The 23,840-nt window shown below is 37.4% G+C and overlaps 2 protein-coding genes across 8 annotated transcripts in view; both read right to left on the reverse strand.

The window, feature by feature from the left end:
- The window catches only part of klhl2 (kelch-like family member 2), a 32,758-nt gene extending 32,415 nt beyond the window's left edge, over window positions 1-343 (reverse strand). The window contains exon 1 of the mRNA XM_056256908.1: window positions 25-343. Within this exon, the coding sequence (XP_056112883.1) occupies window positions 25-41 (17 nt within the window). The 5' untranslated portion in view covers window positions 42-343. The remainder of the gene's footprint in view (window positions 1-24) is intronic.
- Window positions 344-1,621: 1,278 nt separating this feature from the next.
- The window catches only part of rapgef2a (Rap guanine nucleotide exchange factor 2a), a 54,847-nt gene continuing 32,628 nt past the window's right edge, over window positions 1,622-23,840 (reverse strand). Inside the window, exons 4-30 of one of the 7 annotated variants that reach the window (XM_056256899.1) lie at window positions 23,067-23,150; window positions 22,900-22,975; window positions 22,647-22,814; window positions 22,153-22,170; window positions 18,201-18,323; window positions 17,549-17,726; window positions 17,305-17,441; window positions 17,064-17,222; window positions 16,684-16,836; window positions 15,467-15,631; window positions 15,268-15,375; window positions 14,953-15,156; window positions 14,756-14,864; window positions 14,402-14,645; window positions 14,019-14,179; window positions 13,547-13,561; window positions 11,728-11,968; window positions 11,252-11,635; window positions 10,475-10,686; window positions 10,245-10,368; window positions 9,095-9,118; window positions 7,567-7,784; window positions 6,975-7,103; window positions 6,707-6,856; window positions 5,484-5,643; window positions 4,848-5,371; window positions 1,622-2,736 (exon numbers count right to left, since the gene is read on the reverse strand). In XM_056256899.1, the coding sequence (XP_056112874.1) occupies window positions 2,711-2,736; window positions 4,848-5,371; window positions 5,484-5,643; window positions 6,707-6,856; window positions 6,975-7,103; window positions 7,567-7,784; window positions 9,095-9,118; window positions 10,245-10,368; window positions 10,475-10,686; window positions 11,252-11,635; window positions 11,728-11,968; window positions 13,547-13,561; window positions 14,019-14,179; window positions 14,402-14,645; window positions 14,756-14,864; window positions 14,953-15,156; window positions 15,268-15,375; window positions 15,467-15,631; window positions 16,684-16,836; window positions 17,064-17,222; window positions 17,305-17,441; window positions 17,549-17,726; window positions 18,201-18,323; window positions 22,153-22,170; window positions 22,647-22,814; window positions 22,900-22,975; window positions 23,067-23,150 (4,294 nt within the window). In that variant the 3' untranslated portion in view covers window positions 1,622-2,710. Of the gene's footprint in view, window positions 2,737-4,847; window positions 5,372-5,483; window positions 5,644-6,706; window positions 6,857-6,974; window positions 7,104-7,566; window positions 7,785-9,094; window positions 9,119-10,244; window positions 10,369-10,474; window positions 10,687-11,251; window positions 11,636-11,727; window positions 11,969-13,546; window positions 13,562-14,018; window positions 14,180-14,401; window positions 14,646-14,755; window positions 14,865-14,952; window positions 15,157-15,267; window positions 15,376-15,466; window positions 15,632-16,683; window positions 16,837-17,063; window positions 17,223-17,304; window positions 17,442-17,548; window positions 17,727-18,200; window positions 18,324-19,993; window positions 20,078-22,152; window positions 22,171-22,646; window positions 22,815-22,899; window positions 22,976-23,066; window positions 23,151-23,840 lie in introns of those variants that run through there. The other 6 variants (XM_056256901.1, XM_056256900.1, XM_056256902.1 and 3 more) reach the window with 6 other exon arrangements.

A 23,840-nucleotide genomic window follows, 5' to 3' on the forward strand; every position in this document is an offset into this window, starting at 1 on the left:
CACACACACACACACAGCACTTACAGTGGATGTATCTCCATAGCGCTGGTTCTGTTCACATCAGTCTGCGTCTCTCCATCTCTGTTCGGGCTGTCGTTTAAACCCCCGCCGTGTCCCGTTCACAGAACCGAGCCGAACCGGGCTGGACTGAGTCCCGGTGTGCGGGTCCAGCTCCGCAAACGCAAATTAAAATCGGCCTCAGAAACGGTGTCAGTGTGACTGACGTGTCCGGATAATGAGAGACAGACAGGTCCGTTGTGTGGGTGAAGACAGGACACATCCAGAGACGCTATATCTCACATACAAAAACAAGAGTGAAGGAAAGAATGACACTCTCCTTCGGCGAAACACAAAAAGCACGAGCGGCCCCACAGCGGCGCCTACTGCTGGAAGACCTCAATGTGCGCTTGGTAATATCCTTACGGTCTATCTATGCCATAGACTCTATGGTAATATCTCTCTCAGACCATGATTGTTTTGAGGTCGAGTAAGTCTTAAAATTACATCGTGTTTCTAAGTAAGATTTTTAATGTTTTGAAAGAAGCCATTATGCCCAGCAAGGCCGCGTAGCCTACTAAAAAAATACAGTAATATACATAAAAAAATACATTACTGTACTATTGTAAAATATTATGACATTATAAAATAAGAATTTCCTAATTTTAATATATTTGAAAGTGCAATTCCTGTGATGATAAAGCTGAATTTTCAGCATCATTACTCCAGTCTTTAGTGTCACATGATCCTTCAGAAATCATTATAACATGCTGATTTGGTGCTTAAAAACATTTATTATTAGCAATGCTGAAAACCGTTGTGCTGCTTAATATTTTTGTGTAAACTGTGATATTTTTCAGGATTCTTTGATCCTGAAAAAGAACAGCATTTATTTGGAATGGAAAACTTTTGTAATATTATAAATCTCAGTGTCACATTTGATCGATTTAATGTCCTTGCTGAATAAAAGTATTAGTTTCTTAAAAACCTCACTGACCACAAACGTTTGAACATTATTGTAAAAAAAAAAATATATATATATATATATATATACTATAATATAATATATATATATAACGTCCAAATAGTGAAATGTTTTCATAATAATAAAAACATTTACTTCTCTTTGTCAATATCAGTGGCCCACCCTGTAACATCATACTTTCATAAAATGATTTAGATGAAGTCTAGTGTAACTAGATGATACACTTTACTCCAGTCAGTATTTTTGAACATTAATTTTAGTACGGAGAATTAAACATTCCACTTGTTGCACAGGGGCAAGATAAGAGTAAAATATCTTAATGTTGTTATTTTGTGACAACTTTACAAATGATTGACTATTTATTTTAAAATACTATGCATAAAATGTCCCCACTATCTTGACAGGTATCAATGAAAGATACAACACTCATCTCACTTACAACCCTGGGCTCTGTAAACAGCAGAGAAGAATCTGACCACAGACCACACGTGTTAGCCAATCAGAAAACACAGAGGCGACTCTCTGCCAATGGCATGAGTTTTGGGTGGTGCTACTTGTTTGTCAAAATAGTGTCAAACTCTTTTGCCATTTCTTCTTCTCCAAGATGATTTGTACACATTAAAATTATTAGACACGAGATTTCATTGCTACAGTGTTTATTTTCCTTCAGTCATTTGTAGCTGAATTGTGTCCAATAAACAGAATAGGTCTCTGAAATCTTTAACAAAATATAACCAATATTTACAATAGTTGTATTAAAAATACAAAAGTAGTTACAGACTTTGCCAGTTGTCTTTGTAAAAGACGTAGAGATACATGTGATTCTTATAGATTTGGCTGGGTAGAAACACAAGGAGCTAAAAGCGATACATTTGAACTCATGACATTCTATATAAAATATATTGTAACTATTTACTGACCATATCATGACCACCTAACATCTATGCAACAACTATAATTTATATTTTCTCGACTACCATATCTTGCTTCTGAAAATTTGTGCAACAATTCATGATTTGTGCCATACACTTTGACAGCCAGAAACAATGACACTGACAGATAAAATTAAATAAAAATACAAAATATTAAAATCTTTTCAAACAGAATCTTGTGGGCACATTTGGAAAGTTTAGGGTCACGATCAAATGAGAAAAGGCATGTTTAAAATGATCATATACTTGTGAGTAACATTAAACACTGATATTGAGGTCTGTGAGAGGCAGCTGCTCAGTCTTTTCTTTCTGTCTTCAAGTGTCCGAAGAGAGCTACATCTCCTGTGATTGATTCACTCTATCTCTCTCACACACACACACACACACACACACACACACACACACACACACACACACACACACACACACACACACACACACACACACACACACAGTTTCTGTAACACGTTACAATCTAAAGTAACATGGCAGATTAAAACTTGAAATGAAATGGCATAATACTGGTTTCCATGGTTTTGTAACACTGAGATTGCATTATGTGCAACACCTCTCATCATTCTGTACTTAAAACAAGACTATGTTCTTCATTCTATTACACAACAATCTGTTTGTTCCTTCTTGTCTTTGTTTTGCAGAACTTATGTTAAAAGTGCCTTTCTCTGCTCCTTTCCTCTTTCACAGTGATCTCCATTAAGGTCCTAAATGCTTTGCTATATTTCAATCCAGGGCCAAGGTTGTGAAACACTGGGGGTAGAGATATTATAAGGGGCCCTTATTACACTGCAGATATTTGCTCATTTTCTGTAAAGAGAAAAGACAAGAAAAGAGAGATTGAGTTATAATATCCAAATATTTAAAAATAGAAAAAATAACATGCAATTTTTATTAGATGGACATATTGTGCTTCATGACCAATACATGATTTTCATATTACCAATTACCAATATGCAGAACTGCTTTTAAATAGTTTTTTTTTAATGTTTTTATTAGGGCTGACTTCTAATAGTCGAGGATTCGACGATTTGATTCGGAGAGGTCTGATTCGACTATGAACCTCATAGTCGAATAGTAGGGAAGTGTTATGTAACCAATAGGGGTGTGACGGTTATTATATAACCGTGAGACCGACGGTTATAGTTGAACACCGTCATTAGAACTCTATAACCGCCAAAACTGTGCTATTAAAATATTTTTTACAAACATTTTTTTATCATAGAGAATGTTTAAATATCATCTTACGAGGGAAATTGTGGCGGAGTTAGTGGTGCGATCGGAGGCTGCTACTGCTAGAGATGATTCGGGAGAGGTCTGTGCCCCTTTACCGATCAGAGCGCGCGCTGACACGGAGTAAAGCCTTGTTTATACTCGACGCGTCCGCACGAGCGCGAAGGTGCGCACGGCAAAAAATTACGCGTTGGGTGCGCAAGACCGACAAGACCCCATTTCGCTTGGCTGTGTGCACATCTTTTTTTGTAACAGCGCGCGCGACGCCGCATCCGAGGATGAACGACTTCAAGCCGAATCTGCCCGAGCATGTAGGCTACGTCTCACCGCACCGGCTCGCAGTTTGCGCGTCTAAATTGCAAAGTTCATTGCAAAGTTTTTTTTGTTAAGGTTTTGTTTACTGTGTGTGATTTATTTAAAACAAAGCACGTTCATTGCAACATTTTTTTTGTTTGTTTTTTTGTTAAGGATTCATTTAATGGAAAGCACATTCACTTCTTGTCTTGCTGTTCATTTTAAATAAACGTAGAGCGAGTTGTCCTATAGCAGACCAACAGTTATTCAACCGAACGTCTAGCTGCTATCTAAAAAAAAGAAAGAAAAAAAAAAGTTTGACTTTCAGTCGACTACAGCAAAATCTAACGAATCAGATTCGACTATGAAAATCCTTAGTCGAAAACAGCCCTAGTTTTTATTTCGTGTGTAAGTGTATCAAACAACAACAATAAAATCATATTATGAATGGGAACATTTTATTTATTTTCTATGCAAAATTTTGGGCTGTGTAACTGTTAACCATTAAAGTCCTAGAACATTTTTGGGCCACCTGACTCGAACCATTCTAGTAGTCAGCATCAAGTGCCATATATCATTTTAAACAGAAGACGTTTCAATCTAGCTCATTTAAAGCCACAATTTTACATTTATTTTGTCTGAGAATGGATGAATTTACCAGAATTAAGAAAAACGGCAGCAAAAATTTTTTACGGTGAACTCAAACAGAGCCTCCTGAAGTTTGTATTTTTTTCTTAAGAAAGTTTACAGTATGTATATATGTATATATATATAAAAATTTTGCTGCCGTTTTTCTTAATTCTGGTAAATTCATCCATTCTCAGACAAAATAAATGTAAAATTGTGGCTTTAAATGAGCTAGATTGAAACGTCTTCTGTTTAAAATGATATATGGCACTTGATGCTGACTACTAGAATGGTTCGAGTCAGGGGCCCCAAAAATGTTCTAGGACTTTAATGGTTAACAGTTAATTTGTTCATGTTCAGATTGAATTTTATATACAGAGTGTATATATATATATATACATACACTCTGTATATAAAATTCAATCTGAACATGAACAAATGCAAATACTGCCGAAAGTAGTGAAAACAATTGAGAATTGTCTTGTAAAAAAAAAAAAAAAAAAAAAAAAAAAAAAATTACAAAAGAAGTATTTACAAACAAAATGGTTCTCTTGGCTGCTTATTTTATTTTTAAAAACTTTATTTTTGATTAAAAAATTAACCAAAAAAAAAATTAAATGGGTAATAAAATATTGGTCAAAATATCAATGTCTATGGTCTCGCGGTTTTTAACAGTTAGGTCTGGTCTTCCTATTTAATTTTTTTGAAAGTCAGAGCGATGTTTTGCTGATATTTTTGTAGTGATTACTGTATAATCAAATACTCACCATCTGGTTGTGGTCGTCGTGGTGACTGGCAGTAAGCTGGTAATCTACTCGATGGGTGCACTGGAGGAGCATCACATGACCTTTTAAGGAATCGAGACCTCTGCAGAGCGGCTGTGTAGTCTGGTGGCCGTCGCCCATGAGCATGACTGTGGCTGTCTGCCTCAGCCAATGACAGAGCAGTATAACCAGGTGGTGTGGGCGGCGGCTTTCTAAAACGTCCCTCCCTCCGACTCGCAGTATTCTTGTTTGTATTTGGAGTCTCATCTTTTCCACCTCTTCTTTTTATCGTTCCTGTGTCGCCTTCCAATTCATCACCCCAGTAACCGGTAGGTGTGGTCACGTGACTACGTCCCATCCCTTCTGACAGCGTCTCCCAGCTGCGGTTGTCATAACAACCCACACGCTGTGGAATGCTCTGGATGTTGTCATGGGAACCACTGGAGCAGGACGTCCAGCTCCCACGGCCACTGTCTACTGCGTCCAACGACGCACGGTCACACTGATCCTGAGTCAAGGAGTAGGATCTGAGAGACAGAAATATAGAAAGACTTTAAAAAGTTACTAGACCAATTGACATCCAGAAGAAAAAAATATTATTTTTTTTACTTTTGGGGTAATTGTGTGTAAACCTCTTACCCCAGGCTTATTTGGTCAGGCTCTGCTCTACGCGAGCTGAGTGGGTGTGCAAGTGTATGGGGCTGAGCATGTGTGTGGTCATCAACCATGATGAGATCAGAGGAGGAGGAGCTTAACAGACTCAACTGATCTGATGCTTCACTCACCACTAACTGTGGGGCTATGAGAAAAACACATGCATAAATAAGCAAACAACAATTAAATAAATCAGAGAATATCTCACGCTGTAGAGGTGTGAATCTTTGGGTTGGGTTGATCTTAACTGTTTTGATTTATAATTGATTTTCAAACCAAAAGATGATTTAAATATATATATATTTTTAAATCTATTCAACATATGACCAGGGGTTAATTTCTTGGATTAATAAAAAATATTTATTTCTTAAGTTAACCATCACTTATTACAAAAACTATATTAGAATTATTTATCTTTACCTAAATAATGTCATGATATAATTACAATTTACTAATGATTTCTGAAGTATCGTGTGACTGAAGACAGGAGTTTCTGATGAAAATTCAGCTTTGCATTACAGAAATACATTATATTTTAAAGTATAATAAAATAGAAAGCCATTATTTTAAATTGTAATAATATTTCACAATACTTCTGTTTTATTCCTGTATTTTTGATCAAATAAAAGGCAGGCTTCAAGAGCATAAGAGGCATCTTTCAAAAACATTTAAAATAGTTATGTTTCCAAACTTTTGGCCAGTAACACACTCTCACCGGGCACTTTATTAGGTACACCCGTTCAACTGCTTGTTAATACAAATATCTAATCAGCCAATCACATGGCAAAAAGTCAAGACGATCTGCTGAAGTTCAATCTGAGCATCAGAATGGGTTAGAAAGGTGATTTAAGTAACTTTGATTGTGGCATGGTTGCTGGTGCCAGACAGGCCATACTGTTCGATCTACTGGGAATTTCATGCACAACCATCCCTAGGGTTTACAGAGAACGGTGCGAGAAAGAGAAAATATCCAGTGAGCGGCAGTTCTGTGGGCGAAAATGCCTTGATGATGCCAGAGGAGAAGGCCATACTGGTCCAAGCTGACAGTAACTCAAATAACTACCCATTACAACTGAGGTATGTAGAAGCGCAACTTTGGGATGTGGTGAAACGGGAGATTCACATCATGGATGTGCAGCCAAAAAATCTGCAGCAACTGCCTAATGCCTAATTGATATTGAACTGAATCAATACACATAGCTACATACCTTTTCTAGGTGTATTGTGAGGTGAGGTACGTGGAGAGGAGAGTAGAGAGGAAGCATTTGATTGGCTGTCCTCAGGTGGTTTTCGTTGCCTGTCCCTCCCCTTTTCTGACAGAGACAAAATCTTATGGAGAGACTGAGGAGACTGGGCACCTACAGACACAAAAACACCATCTCAATGCAAACAAGACTGACAAGTCACCAGCAGAGGGCGCTCCAATAATACCAGAACTCAGCTCATTTGTATAGGTACAACAGAGAAAGGTCTTACCAAATGGTGGTAACTCTTTGTCAAGTGATTTCTTGAGACCATGACTTCCATTTGTTTGCTGCGGAGTGGTGCTTCTCTGACCGACAGGAGAGGCATCCAATCGCCTTCTCTCACCCGAGTTCTTCAGTACTGAAACCACAAGTACACACAAACAAGTTTAGCTGGCCCATTATATAAAAACGAAATGTTTTAATTCTTTTTTTTTATCAAACAGAACAAAGTTAAGTGTCAGATGTCAATTTATGAAAAAAAGAAAAAAAAAACTGTTTTTTTTTTATTCCAAGTCAATCATATAACAATTTCTTCTCTAAGAACAGTCCATTTCATTACTATGTATGTTATTGTCACATTATGGTATCCAAAGACATTTGAGAAGATAAAAGAAAATTATTCATGCATGACTTAATAATCTGAGCGGATCAATGCAAAAATACATGCATGAGAGATAGGCAGATTAGGCACTATAAAGTAATCTACTTATCTAACGCACAACTAGCAATAATCAATTATTTTTATCTTAACCATTCATAATACTCAATGAAATCAGGAAGTCAGAGTCATCGTGTTCTTTAAAAGGTGCGTGCCAACTCACTCGAGCTGTTGGCAGGCTCACATTGCATGGAGAGTTCTTGGAGCGTGTCTTCATTACTCTCATGTGATTGCGTGTCCAGATACTGCCGCACACGTCTGCTCATCATCTCCACCTCGTAGAGTTTCTTAGCACTGAGAAAAGAGCTGCGCCTCCCTTTCCTCTTCCCGCCCATCGTTCCGATGTCAGAGAGAGAGGAGCTGCTCACCTGGCTTAGAGACCTAAACACATAAGAACACGAGACACAATGTATGTTAACGGCAACAGGTCAACACAAACTAACAGAGGAAGTTAGCAAGACAACTAGATCAATCAGCCAGAGAATCATGCTGGGAAATTAATATGGCCCTTTTTAACATGCACAAAGAAGAGAATTTAGATGCTACAGGTTAATAAAATATTTACATGTCTAGGAAGTAGGCATGAATAATCAACTAGTCAGGTACTCATACTTCAACTAACCAGTCAACTAGTAAAATACCAATCAAATTACTCACAAATTTACATTCTTTCGCACTTACTTGCCTTAGGCAACAGGGTTATTATCGATAACTAAAATTAACACAAAAAAACAAACAAAAAAAAAACTGAAAAGGCGGAAATAAAATAAAATCTAATATTAGATGAAAACTTGGCATTGGCATCTAAATGAAATTATTTTAAGTTGAAGCACTGCAATTGGTAATAAACTGGAAATAATTAAAAACTGAAACTAATAAATAAAATATAAACTGTAATAGGCATAAAACATACTAAAAAATGTAACTACAATTAAAGAGAAAACTGAAAATAAAAAAAACTAATTCCAAATATTAATAAAAACTGTGATAGTATATAAATACTAGTAAAATAACAGGTAGGCACCAATGACATTTTTTCCTACTGTCTACTAACGGTTAAGTACCACCAAATGTGATTTTGAATTCATAATGAAAATGTACGATAGAATAGTATTTCATTGTCCCTGCAACCTCTGTGCTGGCAGAAGGACCTGTTGTTAAAAGGCTAAGATATTTGTCTTTTGATTTATTTTTAATACCTCCTTTAGTAGTCCTTTTTATATAAACAGAGCACACATGCATTTTCTACGCAAGCCGCAGGCGAGTGCAAAAATGTTTTTATTATTGTTTTTTTATCTTGATGTTTTCATTGATGTATATTGGTTTTTAAAAAAAGCATTTAATCTAGTATTGATTGTACAACATGACTGAACAAAACAAAAAACATTTTAGTACTCGACTACAGTATTACTTAATGCCCACTCCTACTCAAGTAGCAGACATACTTTTATACAACCATATAAATTATGGTAGGAAAACATTGATAAGAAAAATGCATGCCCTTCCAGAGAATGAAAATTAGCATATGGAAGAAGGAAGTCAAAGATGAGATTCTACAAACGCAATGCAACTACTAAAGCTAAGCTATTCAAAGAAATGTTAGTGTGGTTTAGTACACAACACAGCAAAAACAATGACAGTTAACAGAGAAAGTGAAGGAAACAGAGAAAGACGGTACCAGTCCCACTTACCCAAGACTCCTCCACTTTTTCTTCCTAAAACACAGACCATTGAAGAGCCGAAGAACAAGAAAATTAAGAGATCAAGAAAAAGGAGACAAAAAGACACTAGTGCTTAGACAGTGAAGCCCATAGAGCAAAGGCCCAAAAACAAGAAGTCCAGTAAGACACCAAGCACACAAATGACTGCCAGCACAAACTATCAGCAATGGATATATGCCCCACTGTGTTCAATACCTAGTGAGCTGCCTATGTACTACTTGGGAAATATTTTATGTAGGGATGCTCCGATCGGGATTTTTGCAGCCGATATGACAACCGATTTCTTGTCATCATGATCGGCCGATACCAATCCCAATCAATCAAGCTTTACATAAGTGATATATAACCTCTCAGTTGAGTGTCACTGTTAACCCCTTACACCATGTAAGTGGCATATTTAAAAGTAATGGCTTATAACTCTACAAAAAACAAGGTATCATCAGATACATGATCTCATTTGATTAAAAAAAAAAACTTTTAGAATTTTGGAGCAAATAGATTTTTATCATGTTTGGACATTTGGACCTTATGTTACAACACTGCTGGGAAAACCTCTCTGCACATTGTCCCTAACTACCATACCCAAGATCATTGATTCATTAGTTGAACTTTCAAATGAAGTTGGAAAACACTGCATCATGAACGCGTTATGATCGTATCCCAGAAGTCCTGTAGCTGTAGCCAAGCAGCATGTCACGTAACTCTGTGAGTATTTTCTACACATCTTGTTATGTTGCGTGTTTATCAGCCGATAGCGATCTAAGGCTGATCGATCGGAGCATCCATAATTGTGAGGCATCATAAGTAGGTATCTTAATTACACTGCCCAACACATGAATGACAGCAAACCCACAATTCTGACAGAAACTCGTATTCAAATACTGAACAATAATATTTCAGTTTAATAAAAAAAAACAGATTATTTTTAAATCGGCCACTGATGAGGTTCCATTTCCTGTGCAGGTAGCGATGCAGCTCAGTAAGTTTTGAAAAAGAGCTAGTGTGTCTGTGTAATTATGTTTTTATCCTAAGGTTTAATTGATGTCATGTGTTTGTGTGTATGAAATATCCTTGCAAAAATATCATATGAAATAATTGTACACTTTGTGAGTGAGTGTACCTAGTCTTAAAAAGCAATGCAGGGTCCATAGTGATGGAAGCCATTCGAACAACGTGTCGGATCTCTCGTGCAATCATCCTCAACTTCTCAAAATTCACCAGACCATCCACTTTAGAGTTGTTGCCTATAAGCACATGTTTGACACAGGTTCAAACATTTTTAATAAATTTTTTATTTTTTTTATACCAAACTCAATTTTTAGGCAACAGAAACAGAAAAACGCAAATTACCCTCATGGAGAAAGGTGAGGTCTTTCTTAATGACAGGAAACAAAGGGATGACTGGCGGCTGCAGGTTGTGTTTGTTGAGGAGGTTGCGGTATTTGGCCATGTTGCGAGAAGGGTCGAAAACATCCTGTAATTCTGCCAAAAGCTTCTCGTATTTTCCAGGCAATCGTTCCCATGTAGATCGCAACCGAGAGACAGGTGCTAGATTGAACCCACTGCAAACACAGATACACTTTAGAGATTGTATAATGGGGAGGAGTCAGACTATTCCCAGCATTAACATAAACAAATTTGACACGTTTTTGCAAGAAACACAAGCACATTGACATGTTAATATGGCATGGAACGACAAATTTAAAAAGATGGCATTCTATGTTGAATCAGTTATATTTTATTGCAGAAAATGTAATGGATTAATTTCAAAGTTTTGGCGGTGCTGGTTTTCCTTTCATTTTCTGTGAAAATTATAGATTATAAGATTAAGTAATAGTATATAACAATAATAATTTAGTATAATAAATATAATATTATTTTATAATAAATATTTACAATAATAATATAAATATTTACAATAATTTCATTGTTATTTCATGTAAACTAACCTGGGAATGTAAACTACAGCCCCAGAAATACGATGCATCCAAACATGACTGCATCATGATGAGTATCATATCACTTGGTATCATACCATGAAACATAATCACGGTATCATGACAACACTAATAGACACAAACTAAAGAGCTCATTTGATAATGATCATTTCCTAGAAATTAAGTCTACCTGATAATGGCAAACATGGAGTTGAAGTTCTTGCAGTCACGGCAGTGAAGAGCAATCTTGATAAAGTGCTTGATGATCTTCATTCTTTTTGCTTGGTTGGTTTCCTGTACAACCTCTGTGGCGACCCAGAAAGTCTCCTGGTTTACAAGATACTCAAAGTTGCGCAGGTTGGTGGGAGGATCTTGTGGGTGGAGCTTGAAGAGGTCACTTATGTAATCAGTCGGTTCAATGCTGGAGAAGAGCAGATAGTTGCGTGCTGACAGCTGATTGGCTATCTCCATGGAGCTTAAGGACAGCAGAGGGACCACAGATTCTCGCTGCATCTCCTGTGCTTCCACATCTGAACACAGTGTCTCCGTCTCAGTATTGTTCTTCAGATAGTACCTGACAAGGAAGCAGCAAAAAACAGCCATCACATATTAAAATAAATCACTAAATAGTCCATTTGAACTCTCAAATTCAGCTTAAGACCAAACCTAGCACTCAGCTGTATCCTGTCAGCCAGTTTAGAGAGTTGATCAGGAAGTCGCCTCTGTTTGATAACGCCCTCCTGTGTGACTGACACCTCACAAAGTGAATAGGCCTCGGGACTTGTGGTCAAGCCAAACTCTCGCATTGCCTGATTGGCTGCTTCTCTCGCTGTGGTGTCCCTATTGATCAGCAAGAAACGACTTTGTTGGTCTGCCTTGAAAACACGCAGCACCTGGTCTTGCAATTCTGCGAATGAAAAAGTTTAACAAAGCATAAAATAAATGTATATAGGTTTATAAAGTGAATGTAAACCTCAACCAGCACGAAGTTCCAAACATTTCTGCATAGCACAGATTACATGCAACTTCTAGAGCTATATTAGCTAAATGGACGAGGTAGATATAACATTCAAGTGAAAAGAGGTGATAGGAACCCTAACAACAAAGACAAAAAGGTTAACTGGAGATCCAGATCAAGCAGAAGTCAGATGAGGCATCTTGGCACTAATGAAAATAAAAGATGTACAAACATATAAGCTGTACAGCATCTTGTAATGAAAGTAGAGGCGACATTGAGACAAAACAATTTCTGCAGGAACAGGCAGAGCTTTATTCTAAAGTAGAGCTGTCAAAAGTACATGTTCTTCAGTAACGTCAATAAAAAAAAAAAGGCAATACCAGTCCTTTAGCGTATTCGTTTTTGCAGGATATTTTAGGTTTATGTCATTTACAAGTGTGTTTGTCTGCAAACAAGGTGTCAGAAATGCTACATGCTTGCTTATACAACATTTTATTTGTACTTTACTCTTACAATCAGTGGTTTTGATGACGGAGTGATCTAGTAAGATCTGCTGTGGTGATCACAGACAACCATTGGTATACCTCAAACCACTAGACTCAACCACATAGAGATATGTAGTGTACCTTTGTTAATGTATGTTGGTAAAATGTAAGTAATAAAAAATGGATGTGTGTAAAAATAGATATAAATGCAGCTAATTAGATCTACTGATTTAAAAAAAAAAAAATGTATAATTGTATTTTTTTTTTTTTTTTTTTTTTACAATTTTCTTGAATTACTTCAGAACTTGCTTAATTGAAAATGTAAGCTATGCTTACTTCATGACAATGCTAAATATAAACAGCAGCTACAGGAACAGACTTCGACATAAAAATAAAAATAAATCGGTAAGAGTGGTATATCAATTCAAGTTTTAAAAAAAGAAAATAAATGGTAACTTAACTACTGGACTTGGCCCAGTGGCAAGTTTTTCAGATGGCACAAAGTGTACGTGTCTACACAGACAGGACGCTGAAATAAACCAGAGACAATGTAATAAAGTGTGGATATAGTTCCACAGCCTTAAGGCCCATTTAATTTAACCTAGAGCGTGAGTCAGGCTTGCCAGATGACTGGAAAAACACAGTATATTAGCAAAAACATGGCAACAGTGCTGCTACACACCTTTTTTACTTTCAAGAAAACAAGAACTTCCAATAAGTCTGTTTTTATCCACAAGTGACAGATTACCGATGGTGATGCCATCAGCGTGAAAAACTTGCCACTGACTCAAGTTTGCAAAAATTAATCATATCTGTAAAAGAACGATTACTATAAAGGGCTAAAAAGATCAGCATAGCAGAGAGAAGAAAAGATAGTCAACTAGAGAAAACTGTACAACAGATTTTGAGAGAGAGATAGACAGGCAATTACGTGAGACAGGTTTCTATGAAGAAGAACAGTTATCTAGAGGAGACGAGTGGAACCATACACGTCAGGTGTCTAAAAAGACGAGCAGAACCGCAGTAGTGCACAAATACTCACGAGTGAATCCAGATGCTGTGAGCAAGGAGAAGGTAGCGCGATCATTAGTAAATCGCACAGATATAACAAAAGTAAAGCAGGAACACAAAAAGATTTTTTGAAATTGAAATAAAAAGTGTCCATGTAAACAGACATCGAGACGACTGACGGGATCAAAAACAGGCAGCGGAGCTTGAAACGTGCAAGCGTCCTGTGGGTCTCCACAAAGAGAAGCCCGCGGGGGTGAGTGCGGCTGATCATAGGATAGGCCTACATGTGGATCATCATCGCATCCTTAATGCACTATTTTTGACAGACCAAATAAACTACATATGTTTAATTTATTTATTTGTGATGTAACAATAATATAATTAACATAATTATAATAATATATAATTCTATTTACTACAATTGCATTTAATCATTTTATTACATTATCATCTTGTGCACACTAATTTTTAATTATTCATCTGAGTATTCTGTATCCATTTACCTGGTGGCTGTGTACTGTAGTCGATGATGCGTTGTTGGCCTTGGGCCAAGTCAGGGTTACTGGATGAGAGATTTCCACTGACTGGCATAGTGGTCGGAGTCTGTTTGTTCTGCCGTAATCCCACAATGCTGTCATCCTGAGTCTGCCCTAACCCGAGGTCACTACACAACAAAGGCATAATGACTCAGCATGACTTAGTAAAAAATGAACATTCATCTATCAGAATTTACCACATAAACCACAAGGGGTTGATGTGAAATATTGCTTAAAATCCCATTAATGAAATATGACTAAGATGGCAAGATTTGTACTCTTTGACTCTTCTCTTTAAGGACTTTAAAGTCAGCAATAGTGTGAGAAGAAGAGTGTGTGCGCTTGTATACCTGTAAGGTTTCTGAGGTAGGATGCTCATGCGTGTCTTGTCTAGAATCTTCATCAGTTTGTTTCGACCGCCCACTGTATGTGCTTTGACCTTCTTGCTGACCTTTTCTTGACCTATTACATCAGATCCAGCCCCAAGTTCAGGTACAGAATAACGGCTATTTTTCTTTCCGTCACCAATCTTTGGAAGATGAGGAACGCCGTTTTTCCTTTCCTCTGCCACCCTAGCCACCAACTCCTTGAAGACTGAGAAGAGTGAAAATGAGTAAAGATAAGAAAAGGAAAAAAAAAAAAAACTCAGATGTTGAATTCAGCAGTCAGTGAGTGTTGAGGATGTATCCTGGAGTGAACCTCACCCAGGAGGTTGGTTTTGACACTCATACAGAGCTGTATGTTGTTCTTGAGAATTTCAATTGCTTTGGACAACTGCACATTCTCAAACGTCTGCCCGTTCACCTCCAATATCTGCACATGGGTATGGAGAAGAAAAAAAAGTGTTAAAGAAAATGCTTCAGTGTCTTGTTGCATTACGCTGAGGTTTGAAAGGTGTTACCTGGTCTCCACGTTTAAGCCCCGCCTCCTCTGCTTTGCTGCCGACTTCTACGCTACTGATAAAGAGGCGCGTCCCACGTTCAGCTCCTCCAATAAGTGTGAAGGGGAGGGGCATCTCTCGAGCAGTTCTTGTTATAGTAATCACTCTGGGTTTGGCTTTAGCAGCACAAGCTATGTTGAGCAGCCGCAACTGTCCTGTCATTTTCTGCTCAGATAAATACAGTTAATAAGGATGCTTGTCTGATAATGTGATAATGTTAAATTAAAATATAGACTATTGAGGTACTTAGGAGCAATGCTTGCATGCTGTACACACCTCTTTTTCCAGATTGCTCTGGAACTCCTCCAAAAAACTGGTCATATCAGGGTCTCCTTCAAAGTCACTAAAGTGATTGTTAACCCATAACAATACAACTCGGGTTACCTGAATAGAAGAGAGAGTGAAGAACTGTGAGTTCAGTCCCACTGAAGCTTCATGCATGTTTCTTTAGAAAAGGTTGATTTAGTCAAGCTACCTTGTCCCGTAAACTGGGGTCATTAAACCAGTCCAGAAGTCTCTGTCCCAAAATCAGAGGACTGGGCAAGAAGGTACGATAGGTCAACAGGAAGTCTTCAATATATGTGGGGTCCACGACTGAATGATCCTCCACTAAGTGCTGCATTAGCCTCTCAGCAGTACCCTAAAAAGCGTACATTAGATTTTTTTCTTTTAAATTACCACATTTAAAATACCCCTTTTTAATATTTTCTGGTAAAACTAAGTACAAACACAACACATTTTAAATCTGATATTAATTGGTTAAATGGTCTGACAAAAACCATATACACTACTGATCAAATGTCTGGGGTCAGTGAAAATGTATGTTTTTGAAAGTCTCTTATGCTCACCAAGGCTCCATTTATTTGATAAAAACTATATTAAAACTGTAATATTATTACAAATGAACTTAACTGTTTTATAATGTAATATATTTAAAAATGTATTTAAAATGTAGGCAACACTTTAGTTTAGGGTCCAATTCTCACTATTAACTAGTCGCTTATTAGCATGCATATTACTAGGATATTGGCTGTTTATTAGTACTTATAAAGCACATAGTAATGCCTTATTCTGCATGACCATATTCTACATCCTTTAATCCTACCCAATACCTAACCTTAACAACTACCTTACTAACTATTAATAAACAGTAATTAGGAGTTTGAGGCAAACGTTGTAGTTAATAGCTAGTTAAAGGTGAGAATTGGACCCTAATCTAAAGAGTGACCAAAATGTACTTCTGTGTTGAAAAGTTGAATTTTCAGCAGTCATTACTCCACTTTTCAGTCTCACATGATCCTGCTGATTTCAAGCTCAAGATTTGGTGCTAATAAACAGAACTGCATGTGTCTTGCGGAAAAACATTGTAGCAGGAGCTACTTCTCTCCGTGTATGTCTATGACGAGTCACAGTTACTGGGCTACTCCGCAGTGGTAGGACCCAAACCAGTCTAAAATAGTCCGAATATAAACACTTATTACAGGTGTGACTGTAGTAGTGATTCAGGATTAGACAAAAACACGGTGTAGAAAATGGATTCATGATGTACTCACTTATTATATAATTTTGAACACAGAAAAAGTTACATATTGCAGCTTTAAATTAGACCAGACTGTAAAGCTGAAATCTGATTTCTAAGTAGAGCACTTTTTTTTTTTTTAAGTCATTCAGATTTTTCCAAAAAACGCTTACCTTGACAACAATGTGTCCCTTGCGGGTGCCCGTCCGGTCAAGTTCTCGGTGTTCTTTCACCATGACGATTTCTCCTTCCTCCTCCACTCGCTGTGTGTTCTGCTCAACCTGATTCAGAATGCAGCAGTAGTCCTGTTGGGCAATACACACGAACTACACACACACACAGACAAATAATAATGTTAACTGGTGATTTTTGTGCGTCACCATTTTATGGTGAAAATTTGCATTAAAAATAAAGCTTGAATAGGAACTTTTACTTAATAGACGATAATCATCTTGAATAGGAAATATTCAAGTAAAAAAAAAAAAGCGTTTCTACACTAAATTTATTGACATTAATGAGCTGCTGGATATTCACCTTTAGTAGACACTCTTACCTGACAGTCGTCCACTTTGGTCCTCATGACTCCAGTCATCAGTTGTTTCTCCAAAGAAGGGGAGACGCCAAAACTTCCACCCATACACACACTCTCAGAGCGGCCATCTGGATTGATCACCTCAACTGCTCCATTCAGAATGACTGACCATGAGTCCAGCTAAAACACACACACACACACTTGCTTGTTATCAACTGAACACAAATGATGAGATGAAATGCTGCAATGGGTCCAGTCTCACCTCTTCACCGTGGTTGAGCACGATGGTTCCAGCCCGTTCCACGACCGCAAACACCATGACAGCACAGAGTTCCCTCCGCACTGAAACACTCAGACTGGCAAATGCAGGGAGCTGCTGCACAAACTCCAGCAACTGCTCTGTATACAGAAAGAGAAGAAGAAAATGAAATCGAAAGTGAAAATGAAAGTGAAAATGTAGCATAGTGGATTTCCATCACTGAACAATTCAAACAACAAAGGTTTACCAATGTCATCATCTGTACGGTCCATCGGATCTTTCTCCAGACAGTCTCTCACAATATCTCGACTAATAAGAGGGTCCGTTCCCCTCCCTACGTCTTCATCATCATCATCTTCGTCTGAGTCCACCGCTGTTTCAGGAAGCCCACTCAGATCCATGTCCCCACACTCACTCTCAGTGGCCTGTAAAAGAAACAGTGAGCTCAAATTGTTTGTTTCTTTGCAAATTTTCTGCTAGCGATGTTCACATTTGATTTGTGGTTTATCCGCTTTCTGCCCTTTGTGACCCGCATGTCCAAATAAACAAAACAAATCGCGTGAATATGATTTGCTTGTGCATGTGTGTACATGTAGAAATGTGTTGACACTTCGAGGTGACTGTGTTTGCGCATGCCGTGGATGTTTGTGTGTGCATGTGTAATGCTGATCTGTGGATCAAAAGGTGAGAGTGCTTGAGGACTGACATGAATAGGTTATGGAGAGGTGACAGATGGACCAGAGCGGAGGGGGTTGGGGGGGGTATACTCTACAGAACAGGATTTAAATGCGTGTGAGTGTGTGTCCCAGATGTTCACAATAAATCTGTCAGGATGTGCTTCGGTTGTAGCGTGTAAGGAGATTGCTTTCTAGAGGGATAGAAACTGAGTCTTTTATCACCTGGTAAATATCTGATAGGCTGCTACTTCCCGAATCACTAGCGATGCTGGAACGTGATTGGCTGGAAGTCATATGGGAGTGGCAACTGTCTGAGGGGTGAAGCTTTGAGAAGTCGGCAGGTAGCTAAAAAAGAAACATATACAGTTACAAAATTAAAAACTAATATGATAAAAACTGATAAAAAATAAATAAATTGTTTAAAAACATTATTATTATTATTATTATTATATAAAGTAAATTAAAAACAGATTTTAGCTTAAAATGTATATAAGTGACATTTCATAATTTTTAGGTCCTGTGACTGGTCAGCATTTCTTTTTCAACACCTTTTAGCTTTTTTTAAGTTAGTGTAAACTACAGTGACAAATACATATTTAAAAATACAAATATTCCATGTAGATCTCGAATAATATGATTAAAACTGCATGTATAATAATTATTTAAAAAATAAAAATATTATTTAAAATATTTTACATGCAAGACATTGTTCCAAATGTTATGTTAACCATGTATATGCATAAAGACAATACAGCAATTGTTTCCTGATAAAAGCTTGTGAGTATTTGTGCAAATATAGAGTTTTCCCCCTCAAGGATTAATTTTAAACCCCTGTGTGATTGTCAGCACAATTACTCTTTAGTGGAATGGATGATGTGTTCTCACACGCAAACAAGTTCAGCTGAATGGTAGCGTTTTATACATCTAATAATCCATCTACTGAGACTCATTTTAGTCATTTTTTGATAAAAAATAAACACTCACTGAAGTATTATTGCTAGCAGTGAGGCACAAACCAATCATGAACATCAGCCATTTATGATAACTGGATAATCATTTTTTAAAAATCATTTTATTGAGATTGCGCTCACAAAGAGCAATTTTAAGAAATTTTTATAGTAAATATTTATATTCACTATAGTGTTTTTCATGACTTTTTAGTGTTTGCACATGGGTCCTTAAATAATGTAATTGACTTATTCCAGGCCTTTCAATCACAACAAAAACAAACACACCTACAGCAAAAAAAACTTCAATGATTCTAAATGCAGGGCATTTGTAGTGGACTAATGTATGGAGTAATGACTGAAGCTTTCATCAGTTAATGAATCAAAATAATGATTATATTTGCTAATACACAGATACCCCCCTCCCTAACACCCTACTGTAAAACACCCTGAGGCTTACTACAGTAAAGTTGATGGGTTCATGTACTGATGCCCTAGATCAGATGGCCTACATACAGTGACCCTATAACAAAAATCACATGTAGAATACATACACGCAACTCAAAAACTCAATAATGTGACCTCGCAAAACAAATCACTTGTATACAACATATAAAATTATATGTATTAAAACATAATAAAACATACTGCTAAAACATATCTAAAAAAAGTATGTAAAAATACAAATCCAAATTAAATCGCACAACAAAACCAGAAAAATATATATATGTAGATTTCAATTTAATTAATTCAAAATAAACATCAACACCTAAAACAGACCAACTCATTAAATTCAATACTCATAATTCTTCTCAATTCATAATATATTTTGTCACTATTTGTTTATTCAAATTCAATTTCTGCTTGTATACCGATAATGACAAAAATGTGTCCACCTATCAAAATCAATAAATAATGCTTCATAAAATGTAGCATGACTAAAAGAATTCATGCATATGTATTTTTATTTAAAGAATTAATGAATACATGCTTGAGTTTAGCAATTGTTGTCCACAGGCTTTTTGTGAGGCTTTTGAGAGCGTGTTTGCGTGTGAGAGAGATACTCACAGTCCTGGTCTCCTGTCCCCTGACTCCATAGCCATGAGACAGAACTATCTGTCTCATAGCCTTCAATACTGAATGTCCAACCATCCTCTGTGCACTTAAACTAACCTCTAAAACATTATCTGTCTAAAACATTATCTGACTAACTGTTCTAACTGCACCTACTTGATGTTATTCTCCCCAGTGCGCACTCTCAGAGAGAGCATCCCTCTCTCTACTGAAATCTGCCCATCGCCACAGTAACAGACAGCACTCTGGCAGAGGGATGCTTCTGCAGACAATTTTCATCAGACCCTGCCCCTCTGTCCCATTCACACACAAGATCATGGGATTATCAAGAGGCTGGTATTGTTTAAGAGGAGGGGAGGGGGTGGGGGATGGTTGACACCCACTGCCCCACTAAACCAGTCACCAGGGTCAACCCTGCAATGACTGGCAGCTCACTGAACAATCAGGATGGCACATATATCTGTCAAGAGCCCCCCCTCTGTTGTCAATCATTACCAGTTCCATTACAAGACAGAAGGTAGTAAAAAAAAAGCTAATGCAGAGAGAGACTAAATGCTCAAAGTGCCACAGGGGAAAAACTGTGAGTGATTGAAAAGAAGATAGGGATGCTTTTACCCGATTAAACTTGCTAAGAATCTAGCCAAGACTATGGCTCTGTTCCAAAACCTAGTGATCTGTCTTGTTGTCTACATGGGCTGCTGTCTTCTAAGGCAGCACTCTATATAGAGTAACACTCTATACAGGCAGTAACTCTGTCCGACAAAGGCTCTGTTTCCACCTGGTATTAAGATGCGTCTTCAGAGATCCGATCACAGGTGTAAACAGGGTCAAAATGTGCGTGAAAGACACCACTCATTGATTCTAATAGAGTTTGCTGCTTGTATACTGCTAATAGCTGGGTTTCAGTCACGTGATTATGATGACGCGCGAAATTCAGATGGAGGGCAGGGAGTGAAGAGCGCAATGGACGAGATGGAGGAAAGTCCGTACTGTACTACTTTACACGCTATTACAAGAGAAAGATATAAACAAAAAATCAAACATATGTTGGACGTGATCCTTACGTTATGAAGAGGAGCGATTTTCAACTGAATTGAAAGATTTTCCTGCCATCGAGGCGGTAGATATCAGCAACTACCTCATCTTACAGACATACTTTGACTTTACAAAGTTCGGAAACGTTACACATTACACAAACATAGCCACTTAAGTTGTATTAACTTACATTTGATGAAGTGATCACTGCACACACGGGCATTTTCCCATTCGGCTGCTCCCGACCGCAGACGTAGGTTTGCAAGCCGTTTTCCCGGAGTTTTCCGGTTAATTTCTTGCATTTTCCCCCCTTATGAACAACAACTTTTGGTACACGATAAAACCTCCTCGTGGTTTGATCGATTTAAGTAACCATAAACGACGCAAGACATGCATTTTGAGTTTGTTATAGTGCTTTCTAAATACAGCAAATCACTTCCTGCCCTCCATTTGCATTTCGCGCCATGGCAACGCAGTGTCGTGACGTCATATGAAAACAAGCTATAGTATAGCACACATAAATATTGGGTAAATACTGAATTTTTTGCAAGCCTTTCAAAGTATACTCCATTGACCATGAGCGCAGATTAGCGGATGTGCAATACCTAATGGACCTTTGTTTTTGAGTCCTCAAATCACTCACACATGCCCTGTAGTCTACGCAAAAGTCTGCACACCAAAGGCATGGCCGGATATCAGCGGACTGTGCTAACAACAATTACAAAAATCGGGCGGCACACCAAAAGTGTGTGCAGATATAAGCGGACTGTGCGGATTACGAAAATACTGCAAGCCAAAGTGGCATGCAGACACAGGAAGTATACTTTCAGCTTAACTAGACAAGTCTCTAAACATGCATGCGAAAGCTGCAGTGTACTTTCTGTGCTACTATCAAAATAATGAGAATTATATGGTTATCAAATTTGAGAACTTGCATCAATTTAACTATGTTGGAATAACATTAAAAGTGCCACAGTGTCAAAGTGTTTACACCTTTTGAGGGAATCTCAACCTATCAATGGTTTACTTAGTTGTTTCTGCATATAAAGCTCACAGGATAAAGTATTTAATAAAAATGTGAAAGATTATTATTTGTTAGTACTAAAAAGGTAAGTTACCTGGGATTTTGAGCATTCCTGCAGCAAGACAAAATTAAAAACACATTAATACACATTCCACATGTTAATTTAATACAAAATACAGTGACTTCACATATTTAAATGTTAAAGCATAACACAAGATGAGTGATAGAAGTAAGCTCCAACTTGTTAAGATGCACACACCGACTTAAAACCAAATAACGTGAAATAAAGAGTTAAGGTGCAGTCACATTTACCATTGTTCGGCAATTTGTGTAATTTGCTGACATTTCAATAGGAATTCACACGATCTGCAGGAGATCACACAAATTCGCCACAATGACCAACAGAAAGCTGCTTAGTTTGAAAGTGACTTCTGTGAAAGTGACTTTTGCAAAAATATTTTGCTAATGTGACCACACCTTAGAAATTGCAACTATTTATATATTCATAATTTGATGAAAAGGGCAGATTTAAAATGGTATATATATACCGGTATATATATATGTGTGTGTGTGTGTGTGTGAACGAACCGAGTTGTATCCTGGTGGCAGAGGGGGCTTGCTGACAGGATAATGATCAACCGTATCAATTATAGTCTGTCGTTCTCCACGCTGGTTTATCTTGCGGAATCTTCTCCTGGACTGTCGATGAGATACTTGTCTTTGGAAATACTCGTCGTTGTCGTCCATGTAGTCCACCTGGGAGAGACAGAGAGTGGATAACTGTATCCCCATCTACCTGATACATGGCTTATTGCACCTATACAAATACTGTACAACTCACCACAATCATTTCTGAAGCCTCAAGGACGATACACTCACAACCACGACGTAAACTACCCGCAGAACGCTTACCAAAACTGAAATGAAACCGCACACATCACACAAAACACTTAATAAGACACAGTGAGGAACCAATGGGGCAAACCAAACTCAAAAAAAGACTCATACCTGCTGCGGGGAAGAAACATAGACTCCTTTATAAAGACAGAGCCAGACAGGAGGATATACCAGCAGGTCCCAATGTCATCAGGACTATAACACACAAACAAATATGACAACATTACACACACATACGCACAAAAACTCAACATCTATTTTAGTCCATTCTTACTATTATATTCCGGGTGGAGAAGGGACCTAACAACACACATGCCACGTTGGGCAAAGGAAACTAATGTGATGAATCATGCAAATGTGGGTGAATGTTTTTTGGTCAATTCAGTAGTTCTCAGAGCAAGGAGGCACCAGTGGTTTGCAAGTCTCACATAGCCAGACTTTTTACTATCCGCATGAGGTCTTGTCCACTTTTAACAAACTCATCTTGCACTGTGTCCAATAGTGAATAGTGAACAATATACAAAAACTGTTTTACAAACAACACAGAGGACATTAGCTTAAATATGTAAGGACTGTGATCCGGATATATATTATGGTTCAAAAGTTTGAGGTCAGTAAGATTTTATGTTTTCGAAGCAACTATTTTATGCTCACCAGGGCTGCATTTAATTGTTCAAGAACACACACAAAAAACTGTAATATTATGAAATATTATAGCAATTGAAAATAACACTTTCCAATTTTAATATATTTTAAAATATAATTTATTCCTGCAAAGCTACATTTTTAGGAGCAATTTCTCAAATCATTCAGAAATCATTATATTATGATTATTTGGTGCTCAAGAAACAACAAATATCTAAAGTAAAATATCTAAATAAACAG

This window comes from Rhinichthys klamathensis, unplaced genomic scaffold (genome assembly GCF_029890125.1).
Source record: "Rhinichthys klamathensis goyatoka isolate OS25496 unplaced genomic scaffold, OSU_Roscu_1.1 h1tg000133l_1, whole genome shotgun sequence".
NCBI lineage: Eukaryota > Metazoa > Chordata > Actinopteri > Cypriniformes > Leuciscidae > Rhinichthys > Rhinichthys klamathensis.